The sequence below is a fragment of the Pipistrellus kuhlii genome, unplaced genomic scaffold (assembly GCF_014108245.1).
Source record: "Pipistrellus kuhlii isolate mPipKuh1 unplaced genomic scaffold, mPipKuh1.p scaffold_m20_p_1, whole genome shotgun sequence".
Lineage (NCBI taxonomy): Eukaryota > Metazoa > Chordata > Mammalia > Chiroptera > Vespertilionidae > Pipistrellus > Pipistrellus kuhlii.
The window spans coordinates 149,359,243-149,374,568 of record NW_023425404.1 but is presented as its reverse complement, the minus strand read 5'-3'; the positions used below and the strand labels follow the sequence as shown (position 1 = coordinate 149,374,568).

At 38.6% G+C, this 15,326-nt stretch overlaps 2 protein-coding genes and 1 non-coding gene across 6 annotated transcripts in view; 2 read left to right on the top strand and 1 right to left on the bottom strand.

Moving 5' to 3' along the window:
- HELQ (helicase, POLQ like) overlaps positions 1 to 7,073 on the bottom strand; it is a 41,102-nt gene extending 34,029 nt beyond the window's left edge. For all 4 annotated transcript variants that reach the window (XM_036411924.2, XM_036411949.2, XM_036411939.2 and 1 more), the window contains exons 1-3: positions 6,653 to 7,073; positions 4,946 to 5,663; positions 490 to 668 (exon numbers count right to left, since the gene is read on the bottom strand). In XM_036411924.2, coding sequence (XP_036267817.1) covers positions 490 to 668; positions 4,946 to 5,663; positions 6,653 to 6,850 — 1,095 coding nt within the window. In that variant the 5' untranslated portion in view covers positions 6,851 to 7,073. The remainder of the gene's footprint in view (positions 1 to 489; positions 669 to 4,945; positions 5,664 to 6,652) is intronic.
- Positions 36 to 141, top strand: LOC118709978. The gene has a single exon (XR_004985224.1). It is a non-coding gene; the product is annotated as a U6 spliceosomal RNA (small nuclear RNA).
- Positions 7,074 to 7,153: 80 nt separating the features above from the next.
- On the top strand, positions 7,154 to 13,435 carry MRPS18C (mitochondrial ribosomal protein S18C). The gene is made up of 6 exons (XM_036412467.2): positions 7,154 to 7,343; positions 8,276 to 8,328; positions 10,300 to 10,383; positions 12,613 to 12,670; positions 13,188 to 13,247; positions 13,328 to 13,435. The coding sequence occupies exons 1-6, from the start codon at positions 7,259 to 7,261 to the stop codon at positions 13,402 to 13,404; spliced, it is 417 nt and encodes a 138-aa protein (XP_036268360.1). The 5' UTR covers positions 7,154 to 7,258; the 3' UTR covers positions 13,405 to 13,435.
- The last annotated feature ends 1,891 nt before the right edge of the window (positions 13,436 to 15,326 follow it).

Genomic DNA, 15,326 nt, shown 5'->3' with positions numbered 1-15,326 from the left:
TAAGACATAAACACCTAAGAGAAATGTCACAATGAGTGCTCACTTTGGCAGCACTTGCATGAAAACTGGAACAATACAGAGAAGATTAGCATGGCCCCGTGCAAGGATGACATGCAAATTTGTGCAGTGCTCCATATTAAAAAACAACAACATCCCAATTAATGTTGGTATTTTCAAAATGAAGATAAGTTTTAAACTACATAATAAACGAGAAAATCAATTTCAGTTGTCTCCTCTGATGTTAAAAAATCAGAGTAACTTACTTTGATAAAATAATTGAAAGCAAGCTAAATATCAGAACATTTATAATAAATTTTAATTCACCAGTTTAATTTCAGAAAAGATTTTCAGTTTAGTACTCCATAGTGCTTTTAACATTCTAAAAATATTAATTTCTCATCATTAATAAAAATCTTTTTAGTCAATAAAAAGTTACTTAATGTTAAAATAGCATTAGCAAATACCACTTGTTTTTTAAAAAAATCACACCTTTTCTTGGACAATTGCCACATATGGTAGAATCATTAAAACATCTTTGCGCCGGCAAAGCAGTTCTTGTAGCATTAAAATCTCAGCCACGAGGGTTTTTCCACCACTAGTTGGCAAGGAATATATTAAATTTTTTCTTTCTTGCACAGAATTCAAGGTTAAGCAAGTATGTTGCCATTCTGTGGAATTAAAACAAAAGTATTATTTTCCTTGTCTCAATCTTGGAAAACTTTCTAAGAAAATATCACATCTGACATTTTGTAGCAATTTTCTTACAATAAATGTAACTATACATTAATGTTAAATGTCAAAAATCCCCAATGTGTGATGTGCACAGCCAGTGAGTCTAATTCTAATTCAGGCCTGGTCAGTCGGATGAGCATCTAGCTCTCCTACTCACCGGCTGCAAACTTAAGTCTAAGATCTCAGCATGGCAGGCAGTGTCTGCTGGACAAGAGGTATCATCTGGGACATCAGAGGACAGTACATGATTTGTGTGAATTCTAAGGCTTTCCTCCTTTTCTGCAAGGAGACTGTGTAAGTTTCCCTTTTTCACTCATCCAAACACCATCTTAGAGAAATAGGAGAAGGAAAAAAATGTATGAGGCTTTGTACAAACCAAGGACTATTTAGCTTTCATGGGAAGCTGAACTTGAAATGGCCTGAATGTCAGTTTAAACTGGTAGTTTAAGCTATAAAAGATGGATTAGTAATTGGCACATCTAATGTTTCCACCAAGTTAGCAAGGTAGCATTCATGAAAAGTGTCATGTCAGATTTAAAACATGGTGTGGAAACTAGTATAACTACTTTGTAGGATAATTTAACAATGTGGATCATCAGAAGTTTTCAGATGGTGCACAAGTGTTTTATCGCTAGAAAAATGGGAAAAGATATTCAAAACATTTCACGGTAGGGAGAAATGCAAATGATTAATAAATACATAAAAAGATATTTAACTGTTACCTACTGGATTTCGCAAAAATAAATAAAAGGGCTACTAATATAAAATCCAGCTGAGCAAAGTATATATGGTTTATGAAAGCATAAATTACTACAATATTTTTGGGGAAAGCAATTTAGCAGTATCAAAAATAAAATTGCATGTTGTTTTTGATCTATTGTAGTAGTATTACTAGTAATACTTCTAGAACTCTACACCCATAAAAATAAATAGGTATATAAAGATTATGTGCAGGGTTCTCATCATGGTATTGTTTATATATAACAAAAAAGAAAAGACATTGGGGGGCAAAGGTTGAATGAATTTTGCACAATTATATGATGTAATTCTTTGCATCTTGAAAATGAGGGAATAGATGGTTAAATTTAAAAATGATAAATAGAATATATTACAAAGGTATTAAAATAGTTATATATAAATGGCAATTACAGAAGACTTATTGTGCATTTTTGGTGATACTCAAATATTTGCAAATAACTGTACTTTTTTTAACTTTAAAATATTTCAGGAAAAAAGATTCACAATTTTTAAAAAGTCCTTAAATTGAATACTTAAAAATGGTTTTTTTTAAAGTCAGACTGGAATTACCCATTAGTTACCAATCTGCAGATGTTTGTGTGCGATAATACAACTTGACCATAGCTACATTTTATCCAACTCAGATTTTTAAAGTATAAAATGACCAAAATAACAAATATTTAGGAATATTCTTTATCTTCAAACATTATAAAAGTAAATTATAGCCCTGGCCCAGTGGCTCAGTTGGTTGGAGCTTGTTCCCTACACCAAAAGGTTGTGATCTGATTCCTAGTCAGAACCCAGATTGCAGGTTCCATCCCTGGTCAGGTGTCTTCAGGAGGCAACGGGTAAATATTTCTCTCTCCCCCTCTCTCTCAATTAAAAAATATATCCTCAGATGATATTTAAAATTTTAAAAAGTTTAAAATAAATTATACTTACTTCTCAATATTTATGCAAAAATACAACAAGCAAATAATTCCATAATAAAAAAGCAACCACTACACTATGGGATGTGCAAAAGTAGGTTGTTTTAAATGCACAAAACAGATTATTCTTGCATTATCATTTATAAATTATTGTATTACTAGAGGACTGGAGCACAAAAATGATGCAGTTGGGGGCTGGATGTCCCTCAGCCCGGCCTGTGCCCTCTGTCTGGGAGCCGTCGGGGGATGTCCAAATGGTGGCTTAGGCCCGCTCCCCATGTCAATTAGACATCCTTAGCGCTGCCATGGAGGCAGGAGAGGTTCCTGCCACCAACACCATTGCATTCAATAGCTGTGAGCCCGATTTCTGAGTGGCACGGCCCCTGTGGGAGTGCACTGACCACCAGAGGTCAGCTCCTGCATTGACTGTCTGCCTCCCTGGTGTTCAGTGCGCATCAAAGTGACCTGTCATTCCACTGTTCAGTCGGTTTGTATATTTGCTTTTATTATATAGGATTTGTATTGCAACTGTAAACATATATTTTGCCAGCCCCTGTATAAAGTCGAGGTTCTCTAGCTCAGTGGTTCTCAAACTTTAGGCACATCAGAATACCCAGGAGGGCTTATTAAAGCAGACTGACAGGCTTACCCCCAGAGGTTCTGATTCAGGAGGTCAATCTGGGTCCTGAATGTACATTTCAAGTTTATAGGTAATGCTGATGCTGAGGTCTAAGAACTCCACTTTGAGAATCACTGCTTTAGCACGCATAATTATTTTTTAAATTGGTCATTCATTAAGCTAAGTTTACAAGTAAGAAGATTTAAAAAGTTATTTACCAAAGTTCATACTTTAAAACTACTAATATAATTACTGATTATCATTATTAAAGTCTAATTTGGCATGTCCTTCATACAGAATATAACCTGTAAAACAATTACTTTTATTATCATCATCATCATCATCCCTTTTTAATAGATCAGAAACTAAGGCTCAGCATACTAAACTTGTTTAAGTGACAGGGCCGGAATAAATAGGCCAACAACACCCAGCAGTTAAGAACCTACCAGGATGTACCAGGTATAGTGCTAGTTATATAAGAAAAAGGTGAATTAGCCTAAACTGGTTTGGCTCAGTGGATAGAGCATAAGCCTGTGAACTGAAAGGTCCCGGGTTCGATTCTAGTCGACATGTACCTTGGTTGCGGGGTGTGTAAGAGGCAGCTGATAATTCTCTCATCTATGTTTCTAACTCTCTATCCCTCTCTCTTCCTCTCTATTAAAAAAATCAATAGAATGTGTTTTTTTAAAAAAAAAGAAAAATGTGAATTAGATAGAGCCCTGTGCTCAGGGTATTCATTCTGGTAGGAGATGCAGTTTAAACAAACGACAAGGTGCTAGGAGAAAAACAAAGGAAAGTTAATATACCCTTTAAGAGCAATACACACCATTAGCTCTTAACTACAAATCTCACAATTTAGGATTTATTATATTAGACTTTTTTCCTTGTAGTCCTATTTCTTGAATCTGTCTTCTTCCCGAGAAACCATGTTTTAATATTGTTCTTAAGGCACTAACATAGAAATTTCATAAATACTTATGTAGTGATTGGTTGATAGGCTAATCTTCCAGAATGGCAGCAACTATGCCTTCTTTGTCTAAAATAACACATATCTGAAAGATAGGCAAGAATCTAGGATTTTTTAAAAACATTACATGAGACATTAATATTCTTTGCACTAAAGTCTTTTCAGCCATCTTTAAAGATGTTTAGTTTTGCAGAAACTGGTTTGGCTAAGTGGATAGAGTGTTGGCCTGTGGACTGGAGGGTCCAGAGTTTGATTCTGGTCAAGGGCATGTACCTTGGTTGCAGGCACGTTCTCAGTGGAGGGGTGTGCGAGGGGCAGCTGATTGATGATTCTCTCTCATCAATGTTTCTATCCCTCTCTTCCTCTCTGTAAAAAATCAATAAAATAGATTTTTTAAAAAGATGTTTAGTTTTAATCAGTGGTATTACTACTACTACCTTTCACTCAAGCCATCTCAGTATTCAAAGAAATTCAAGCTTTGGTATAGAAGATTGAGCCAGCCAAGGAAGAACCAGCTAAGAAAAATGAGGAGCAGCTGGACAGTTAGAAAACCAAAACAAAACAGGAGTGGGATGTCAAGAAATCAAGAAAGAAGTATTTCAAAAAGGATCTGGTCAACTATCAGGCAAGCTACTAAGAAGTCAGTATTATTGGGTTTAGACAACTAATCATTATATCTTAAGTGAGCACAAAGAACTCAGAGTTGGATTGGGTTGGGAATTATTTGAGGCGAAGAAAGGGAGACAGCAAGGATAATAAGTTTGAGAAGTGTGACCACAAAGGGAAGGAAAGAAGAAAGAGGATCAGCAGCAGCACAATTGGGATAGGTTGAGAGGATTGACACTTTGATTTGTTTTTAAGATGCAATGTATGACCACGGAAGGATATCCTTTCTATTCATTTGCACTAATACTATGGTAATGGTGGCAAAATTTTTTTCATTCCAGCAAAATGCATTACCATATAATTTTTCAATTCCTTTTAACTGAACATAAAGGTCTCTCACTTTGCTGGGTAATGAATAAAAAGGACCAACATCATCTGATGATGACTCAATTGTTTTCTTAGCAACATTAATTTCTTCAGACAGGTGAGTCTCTTTGAGCTGTTTAGTCCTAGAAAATATTGGTATTTGGGCCTTTGCATTGACAGTCATGGCACTTTTTAGATGATCTTTAAGACTTTTTCTCCTATTCACATCTGAACTAGTTCTGTCTTTAGAAGAGAATTCATCATTTTGCTGGGGTTGCTCTATACTATTTTGGGGCAATTCTTCATTTATAGTTTTGTGAGAGGATGAGTTCCAATCCCGCTCTTTAGTAGACTGATTGCCGAATTCATTTGAAGAGTTCTGCAAATTTTCAAAGTATAAAACCTGTGAAGAAGGCAATTCATACAAAAGATCAGCTCCAGGTTTAATAGAGACATCTTCATGGCCACTCTGTTTTTTTGTGTGCTCATCTGTTTTTAATTCAGTAAAGCTGCCTATAGTAGTGATGCTGAGCTGGTTATTTCTGATGTTTTCTGAACAAAGATCTTCGGTGGCAAGGTCTGTATCATGCTTCCTATTTTCAGGAAGTTGCATATATTTTTGTTCCAGGTCATCAACTTGAGCTATAAGAGAATTTTCAGCAAAGCTATCATAGTCACCAAACATGTCCTCTTCACTATCATTATTCTGGAAAGAAAACAAAAATATTTATGGTCAGTTCTAGCTTTAATAAAAGTTCCAGCCTAGGGCTAAACCAAGTATCTAATGGTCACATACAGGTCACAGACTAAATGTAAATCACCCTGTGAAATATATATTATCATCCCATTTTACAGATTGTGACATGGAGGCCTAGAGGGTAAGCAACTTGCCTAACCTACACTCTTGGTGCATAATGATGCGGGGATCCTAATTCTTAAGCCAACATGAAATCCTTCAAGTAGTAGGTAGCAAGGCTGGTAGACATCTATTGGGATGTCATTTGACTGGAAGTCCTGATACTGCACTACCCTGCCCTCCCAGACTCTAATCAAGAGAGTGGCCTTTAACAAAATCATGCTTGTATTCCTGGACACCCCAAGACTGTCCCTAGAAATCTGGAATTGAGAGGGAGCGTCTGCACACTGACTTACAGTGGCCTACTGAACAGAAGAGGTGTCAATACAGTGTAGTGATTAAAAACAGAGGACTCGGAGCCAGAAGTGTCATTTCTTAACTTCTTGGGGCCTGACTTCAGCTGAAAATGTAACTAGCTTAAGAAAGTACCCAGCATATAATTCGTCTGCTCTTCATAATTGGTAGATTTTATTGGACCAGCAGAAGCAGCAGTAACTTTGAAGTCTAACTCTGCGTCTGTCAAGCCACTTATCTGCTGCGTGAACAACTTTTGTGTGTCCAGGGTCTGCGTTTCACATCTACATAAAAACGGGGATAAGGCAATACCTCACAAGTGAGAATTAACAATAACAGAACTGAGGTAAGCACAGGAAGACTAGTGGACAACTAGTCGATTGCTTGCACCTGACAAGGACGCTGCCAATATTTCAAAGTTCCCAATCCCATGCCTTCTGTAGCCGATCCCCCACTCCTCTCAGGGGGTGTGCGCAGCAGGAGACCTGGGCCCCTAAGGAGGGACACAGGTCGAGGAACTAGGGGGGAATCTGATGGGGCTGTACCTCGGCCGGCGGTACGCCCACAGCTTTCCGTCGAGGGCTTCCAGCTGCCATCTCCTCTTCCTCCTCCTCCTCCTCCTTCTGGTCATCGCTCGGCTTGAGCTCGTCCGCGGTGGGGGCGGCAAAAAGGATTTCTAGGCTCGGCCGGTTCCTTTTGCGGACAGACACCCGCCGGCGGATGCGGGAAGTGCCCTCATCCATGGCAGGGGCCGCGGGCTCCGCCCGAGGGACGTCCCCGGGGACCCAGTCGCCAAGCCCCGGAGGAGGGGTGAACGGAGGACAGAGCGGCAGTAGCGACAGAGGCCGAGGACACTCGCCTCTCCCTCCATCCACCTTTGGTAAAGACCACAGGTGAGTTACTCTCTGTCCGGAAGTGGAGGCACAAGCGTGGCAGCTCAACTTCCGGTTGTCCTATGGTAGGTGTCGCGGGCTGGCGGCGCGGCCCGTTTGGGCGCGTAAAGGTTCTGCGCAGACGCAGTGAACACCGGTCTCCGGCCCGGCGTTAGCTCGCGGAACCTTTGGCGCGAGTCCTCGGGCTACGCCGGGAGCGCCGGAAGGGACTCGTGCGGACTGCTTCGGAGGAGGAGGGGAAGAGAGGACCGCGGGACCATGGCTTCTGTGGTTGCTGTTTGCAGTGGGCCGGGGAGGAGAAAGGTTGTGAGCTTCCTAACGGCGGCTGTCAGCTGTCGAGCGGGTAAAGTCTCTCATCTTCTGCTTCGCGGTAGCGCTGCAGCCGCCGCCCCAGCCCTCGTTGGGTCTGTGCCGTTTTCCGGGCGATGGACGTTTCTCCTAAGTTAAGGTGACCAGACGTCCCGATTTTTAACAAGTTGCCCCGCGTCCCGCGGCGTTTTAAAAAAGTCCCGGTTTTTGAACAAAATCGGTACTTTTTTAAAACGCCGCGGGACACATTGTTAAAAATCGGGACGTCTGGCCACCTTTTCCTAAGTGGGAATCTGTAATGGCCCATGACTAGGATGTTAAAGTTGAAAGGGACGTGAGGTGCCTTCCAGTACACTTTATTTTATTTTTTTAACATACGAGGAGACTAATGGGTGATTATTAAAGAGACAGGGACTGCGATTATGCCTGAGACCTCGGGGTACACTTGGTAAGGAAGGGACATCTCCAGTCACCTGGCAGCAAATTCCAGATGTCTGAAGTCCCAACTCAGGGCGAAATTGTGAGAGGCCCTCGAATCTACAGTTTTTGTACTTGCATCTTTTATGTGCTTCTCTATCAATAAATTATATGTAAGGGGTCTGTTACACATTTTTCCTCTGTTGCTTCTTCCCCAAGTATTTGCATTAAAAATCTGTTTCTAACCGTGGGGTGAAGGGAAAACAAATATTGCAGAGAGCAGATGAGAGATTGTGTGGCTGGAGAAAGGGTATATATACCCTTTTTCCAAAGCCCTGGAAGGCACATCCATATTAAGTCTCACTCTGCTTCAAATCTAAAGGTTTTTGTCCAATCATTGTGAGTATAATGAGTAGAAAACCTACCTTTTAATTCAGGTGTCCCTTGATCTTATGTCCCTTGACTCATCTCGCCCCCATAAAGCAATATAAACTTAGCTCCTCAGCTAACAAAAAGAATTGGTTTGTTGCTGTTTCTGTTTACTTGCAGTGCTGTGGAGAAGTTGTTCACAGTATAAACAGGTAGCCAGCAATGAGGACCTGGTAAGAATTGTTTTCTTCCCTTTTTTAAGGCATTTGCAAATATGACCAAATTCTTATATTTTAGCTTTTCAAATAGAGTTCAACAGGGGGATAATACAATCAATAATCATTAGTCTGAGTTTGAGAATTATAATTCATTGATGAGTAGTCACTTGAGTTTGGAAGAGAATGCCTAGATTTCTAGAAAGAAGCATGGCTTCTGCCCTGGTTGATATGGCTCAGTTGGTTGGAGCATAGTCCTGTACACCAAAAGGTGGTGGGTTCGATTCCCCGCAGGGCACATACCCAGGTTGTGGTTTCTAGCCTCAGTCTGGGCACATGTGGGAGGAAACTGATGATCATCGATCATCTCTTTCTCCCTTCCTCTCTCTAAAAATCAATAAAATTAAAAAAAAAATTATAGCTTCTGTAATACCATATTTTTTCTTCCTAGATCTTAAATTTAAGTATATGTGCTTTGGGAATTTAAAAAGGTTGTTTGGGTGGATGGAATAATTGCATATAATCTAACAAAGGCATTATATACAAAGCTTGCTTACAGGTTGGCTCTCTTCCCCATTTCAAATTCGATTTTACAATTGTCCCATTATCAATTTTGGAGGGCGGTTGTCTTAATAAATGAGAGATCAAAATTAAAGTTTCATACGAGGATATTAAATGTAATTTCTTCTATTCTGTAGATGTATTTTTTATAGGATTTAAGTTCTAGGGTTAGACTTGGCAGTATAGGTTTTCTTCCTACTTGCAAAGATAATTTGATACTAATCAGACCATACAAAGCACATAGTACAGTGTAGGGAAGGAATATAGTCAGTCATTACATGTGAGCTGAATGTAAATTGGTTTAAGAACATTTGAGGACTTGGAAAAAACAAAGAACTCTAGTCCTCCTGAGCATCTATCGGAATCATTCGATTCATAAACTATCTCAAGAGAGTGAAGGAAATTACTAGAGCTCCTTTTTAGGTTATAAACCCCACCTAGACACTAATTAAAGCTATGGGTTTTCTCAGAAAAAGCACGCTTGCCCGGCTGATGTGGGTCAGTGGTTTGAGTGTGGACCTGTGAACCAGGAGATCACGGTTCAGGGCATGATCGGGTGGCAGTCTCCATCCCTAGTAGGGGAAGCAGCTATCAGTGATTCTCTACCATCATTAATGTATCTGTCCCTCCCTCCCTCTCTAAAATCAAGAATTTTAAAAAATCTACATATTTAAAAAACAAACAAAAAGGCACACAGTCCACTCATTTGAAATTTTACATACAACTACAGGAGTTTGGGGACTTTCAAGCCATTTCTAGATTAAGAATCTCTAGACTGGAGTTGCTTATACTCATGTAGGAGGGAGGCATTGTGACAGAAGAATTATAGTTAGTGAAGAAAGGAAATCCAAAGGCGGACACAAATTTATAAAGCAGTCTGGAGCCATAAAATGGTAGTCAAAGGACCTTATATTAGAGTAAGCTATGGGGCATTGTTTTTTTTAAAACAACAATAATGATAAAACATCTGATAAATATGGGGATGGATTTAGACATTACATATGACACCTATTGTGCTATTAGATTTTCTTAATTTAAATCTTAAGAATTTTTAGTCACTTGGGCAGAACATCTGAGGAGAGAATTACTAAGTACAGAATTAATTTTGTTTCTCCCATAAGCCTCTTTTTCTCCAAAGACTGTATTTTATCCTAGAATCCATGACTTAACTCCTCCTTAACCAAACTAAGCCAAAATAAAACATTTGTACAAACTATGGAAAAGCATACTGAAATCTTTATAATGGTGAATCCTTTTCAGAAGTACTTGTTTTTTCTTTTACAAGCCAACATGTTGTATTCCTCTTCACAGTAAGAAAGGCAGAACTAATTCTTTGGAGAGATTTAAATGTGGTAGCCTTAAGGTTTAGTTTTTTAGATTCAAAATTAATGCATTAAATTTCTTAAGATTCTTTTCCCTTTTTCCTAGCCTGTTCCAATAGAAAATCCTTATAAGGAGCCTCTTAAAAAGTGTGTCTTGTGTGGAAAACGTGTAGATTATAAGAATGTACAGGTGAGATGTTTGTACTTCACTATATTTGACTCTAGGGTTTTGCTTTTTTATTACTCCTAACTAAAGGAAATCAACTCAGTTTTATAACAGGCTTTATGGAGGGGCAACTGTTTTAGCAACATCATTATCCCAAATCTGGTTATATTTCTATGTATAAAGCATCTCTATTTTATTCTAATAATAGCTCACAATGGCAGTAATTCTCAGTTGATGGAGGTGAATAGTTTGGAAGAAGTTGATCTCTCTACCTCACCACCAAAATCACTGTTTCAAATACAACTTTATCTGTTTTATAGCTCTGAGCAAGTTAAGTGGCAAATCTGGGGTAGAGATTGATGTTGGAGTTAAGTATACTCACAATAATATAAAGTGATAGCTTCCTTTTATGGAGAAAAACCAAGAAAAATTTTAAATGTACATATTAGGAAAGGGGACATATGTAATACTTTCAACAATAAAGAATTATTAAAAAAAAAACAAAAAAAAAACAACAACTAGAGGTCCGGGGTATGAAATTCATGCAAGGGGGAGAGGGGTGTGGGGAGGTCCCCTCAGTTCAGCCTGGACCCTCTCCAATCCGGGACCCCTGGGGAGATGTCCCTGGGATTGGGCCCAAACTGGCAGTTGGACATCCCACTCACAATCTGGGACTACTGGCTCCTAACTGCTTACCTGCCTACCTGCCTGATTACCCCTAACTCCCCCCCCTTCTCCCCGACTGCCTGATCACCCCTAACCGCCTCTGCCTTCCAGCCGGGTCACCCCCAACTGCCCCCTCTCCTGGCCTGGTCACCCCTCACTGTCCCGCTCTGCTGGCCTGATTGCCCCTCACTGCCCCCCCTGCTGGCCTGATCGCCCCTGCCCCTCACTGCCCCCCCTGCTGGCCTGATCACCTCTCACTGATCCCCCCTGCAGGCCTGGTCGCCCCATGCAACTGCTGTTCAGTTGTTACTGTGAGGGTGTTGTGATCAATTTGCATATTACCCCTTTATTAGTATAGATAACAGTCATAACAATAAAAAAATAAAAATAAATACAACATGAGGATTATGCCCAAAACACTGCCTGGCACTTGGAAAGTGCTAAAGAATTTAAATTTATGAAACAAAATTATACAAATGGCCTGATGTACCTATATCTCTTAAAGACCTCAACATAGCCGAAACTGGTTTGGCTCAGTGGTACAGCATCGGTCTGCGGACTGAAAGGTCCCGGGTTCGATTCCGGTCAAGGGCATGTACGTTGGTTGCGGGCACATCCCTGGTGGGGGGTGTGCAGGAGGTGGCTATTCGATGTTTCTCTCTTTTTTTTTTTTTAATATATTTTATTGATTTTGTACAGAGAGGAAGGGAGAGAGATAGTTAGAAACATCGATGAGAGAGAGTCATCGATCAGCTGCCTCTTGCACACCCCCTACTGGGGATATGCCCGCAACCAAGGTACATGCCCTTGACCGGAATCGAACCCGGGACCCTTCAGTCCCCAAGCCGACGCTCTATCTATCCATTGAGCCAAACCGGTTTCGGCTCGATGTTTCTCTTATTGACGTTTCTGGCTCTCTATCTCTTTCCCTTCCTCTCTGTAAAAAATCAATAAAATATATTAAACACACACACACACACACAAAACCCAACAAACCTCAATATAGTCTGGTATTATGTTACAGTCTATCATGATAGGTGAAATATTTAGTATTTCATTGTACACAGGAGTAGTTTAGAAAAGGATCTGTATAAACAAGAAAACACCTTTAGCCCTAGCTGATGTGGTTCACTTGGTTGAGCATTATTCCATGCACCAAAGAGTACTGGTTTAATTCCCAGCTAGGGCACATGTTTGCTTGTATTCTTGATACCCAGTAGGAGGCATGCAGGAGCCATTCATGGGTGTTTCTCTCTCACATTGATATTTCTCTCTTCCTTTAAAATTAATAAAAAACATTTAAAAAAGAAAACAGGTTTAGCGATGAAACAATATGCTCATTAATTTGTTGTATAGACATTTTGAACAGACTCGGTAAGAGATGTTAACTTTAGTTATTTAAAAAGATTATCTGTCAATAGGAGACATAGTATTTTTCATATTTTATGAAGTTTGAGATTTATTAATAAACCTTTACATTACTTGAAGGTAACATGAGGTATGCTTTTTGAAATTTACACAATCAAGAATGAATAATACATGTACTAATATAAATTTTTTCTTCCTCTCCAAATAAAACTCTAACAGCTTTTGTCCCAGTTTATTTCTCCATTTACTGGATGCATTCATGGAAGGCACATAACAGGTATTTTGTTTTTTCTTATAGCAACTTACAAATCTTCTTTTGTTATTTAAGAGAACTGGCAAATGTTTATTTTCAAATAGTATATAAATCACTATTAGAAAGCTTAGTATTTAAGAAAGCTTTGTCCAAAAAGTACTATTTTATATGTCTTATACTAGAGGTAGCCATAACCTGACATGGAGAAAATTTGGGTTTAAAAAATTGGGTTGGTATTTTGGAGTATTCTATAATCGCTCCTAGATTATTATTTAAACAAAGGCCTATTTCTCATAGGCCAAATTGGATCTGTCATTTATTTTTGTAAATAGCTTAATTTACGTAATGTCTATGGCTGGCTGCTTTGTGTACTAAGAGTAGAGTTGAGGAGTTACAACAGAGACTGTACAGCCTGCAAAGTTTAAGATATTTACTGTCGGGTTCTTTACAGGTTTTCCCATCCTCCCTTGACTTAATTGTTATGCATTTTGAATATTGGTATTTTTTTTATGAATAAGCATTTTTTTTTTTTTTTAAACAGGTCTTTGTGGGAAGAAACAAAAAGAAATCACAAAAGCTATTAAGAGAGCACAAATAATGGGTAAGAGAATCTGAAAAATTATTTGGGCTTATCTATTTTGGCTGTTCTCTTTTGTGAAGAACTTAATTGTCTCTTTACAGGATTTATGCCAGTTACATACAAGGATCCTGCATACCTCAAAGACCCTAAAATTTGTAACATCAAATATCGGGAGTAAATTATATAAAGTTATTATCAATAAATTTATTCTAAAATAAATGGTTGTTGACTCAAACTATAAGATTTAATAACCTTTAGAAAATTAGTAGGCTAAAATAAATCTTATCAAACTCTTAAATGGAAATTTTATGAAGAAAAAGTGTTTCAGAAGTGAGGCGTTCCATACCAGTGAGTGTTCACTAAATAAAACCAGATTATTTGAAGTGTTAACACTCATTACATTTCCATACACATGAATAAAAATATTGGTACTATAACACTGTCATTTATATCTGGCCCACAAATAGCTTGTGCAATAAATAGACTGCTGAAAATGGGATATTAAATATAGAAGAGATGACTTGTATTTGGATTTTACTTTAGATTCAGATAATGTCTTGTAGGTGGCATTTTAGAAATATGGGTACAGAAAAGTGGAATGCTTGTATAATGTACAAATCCCTCATGACAGACTGTGGACATGAAATTGCTCAGGAGGGTTATCTAACTAGCAAATATAGGTATACTGGGCTAGGACAGTGGATCTTCTCTTTGTAGATACGTTTCATTGGATGGATAGTGGTGATGTCACAGGACCTAACATTTATTTCTGGGCTAGTCTATCCTGAAATTGGTAGTCTCCTTTAAATAAACTGATCCATAAGTGATATATTGTGTCGTTATTGCCAGAAGTTGGAGAGAAATTGGAATTTTTCCTATATTCTTTTTCCCCCCTTTTCACTAAATACGTTAAAAGTTGGGTCATCAAATTCAATTTTGGAAGTTCAGCTGTGTACTAATTAATGACCTGTGCAAACTTCTCTGGTGACAGTTCAGTAGTGTTGTGCAACAGTATAAGCTAAATACATTTTAGCAAATTGAACTTTCCATGAAGGCACATTTAAACTTTAGTCTGAGTAAATATGTAGGATCTTTGAAAAATCTCAAGCTGTTATCTAAAGAAGATATTTGCATGTATGTTGGCTATTTGTTGCCTCTACCATTCCTACGCTTGCCTGTGCAACCAGTTTTGTTCATATATTGGTTACATTTAGACATTGTCAATGTTCTGTATGCTCTAATGTTTGTGATTATTTTTAAATAGGCTTCAGACTGACAATCTGTTTCCTTCCTGCCCTCCACAACACCAAGGAGTTCTTATGTAACCAGTAAAACAATCCTAAAAGAAACTCATTATTTGCAAAATCATTCCTAGTATTATGTGGGCTTCCTAAGCACCCCATGATAACTCATGCATGTTAACACATGGATGAAAGATGATAATTTTTTATATTGGCTATGAATTTGCTCAATTAGGAAATAACATGGAAAAGCAATGGCCAAAGTGTGTGCTCAGCATTTCATACAGTGAGTGAAACATAAGGCTTCTTGAGATGTGTATACTTCATGGAAAATTCTCACAATTATGAAACAGACAAATATAAAAAAGCATAGCAAAAGCTCTCTTAGCCAGCCTCCACTTAACCAATTCATTAGATTAAATTGGGTTAAACTAAAAATTCTTCCTAAAAATCTTACTGAAGCCCATGACTCTCCTACCTGTTGAGTTCTACATTGCCAAGAGTCAGCTCTTTTGTCTTTATATCTGTAAGTTGATTTGTAATTGTAGTGATGGAAAATGAGCATTAAAAAGAAAGTTACTCCTGCAATAAAAACTAAGTAAATGCTTTGGAAGGTCAATAGAAATAGTTTCAAAAAATAGTTGTCAGCCGAAACCAGTTTGGCTCAGTGGTAGAGCGTTGGTCTGCGGACTGGAAGGTCCCAGGTTCGATTCCGGTCAAGGGCATGTACATTGGTTGCGGGCACATCCCCGGTCGGGGGTGTGCAAGAGGCAGCTGGTCAATGTTTCTCTCTCATGGACGTTTCTAGCTCTCTATCTCCCTCCCTTCCTCTCTGTAAAAAATCAATAAAATGTATTTA

Coding starts and splice junctions, on each gene's coding strand:
- MRPS18C (XM_036412467.2), top strand. CDS start 7,259: ATGGCTTCTGTGGTTGCTGTTTGCAGTGGGCCGGGGAGGAGAAAGGTT. Junction 7,344..8,275: donor GGCTGTCAGCTGTCGAGCGG/GTAAAGTCTCTC, acceptor GTTTACTTGCAG/TGCTGTGGAGAAGTTGTTCA. Junction 8,329..10,299: donor TAGCCAGCAATGAGGACCTG/GTAAGAATTGTT, acceptor CCTTTTTCCTAG/CCTGTTCCAATAGAAAATCC.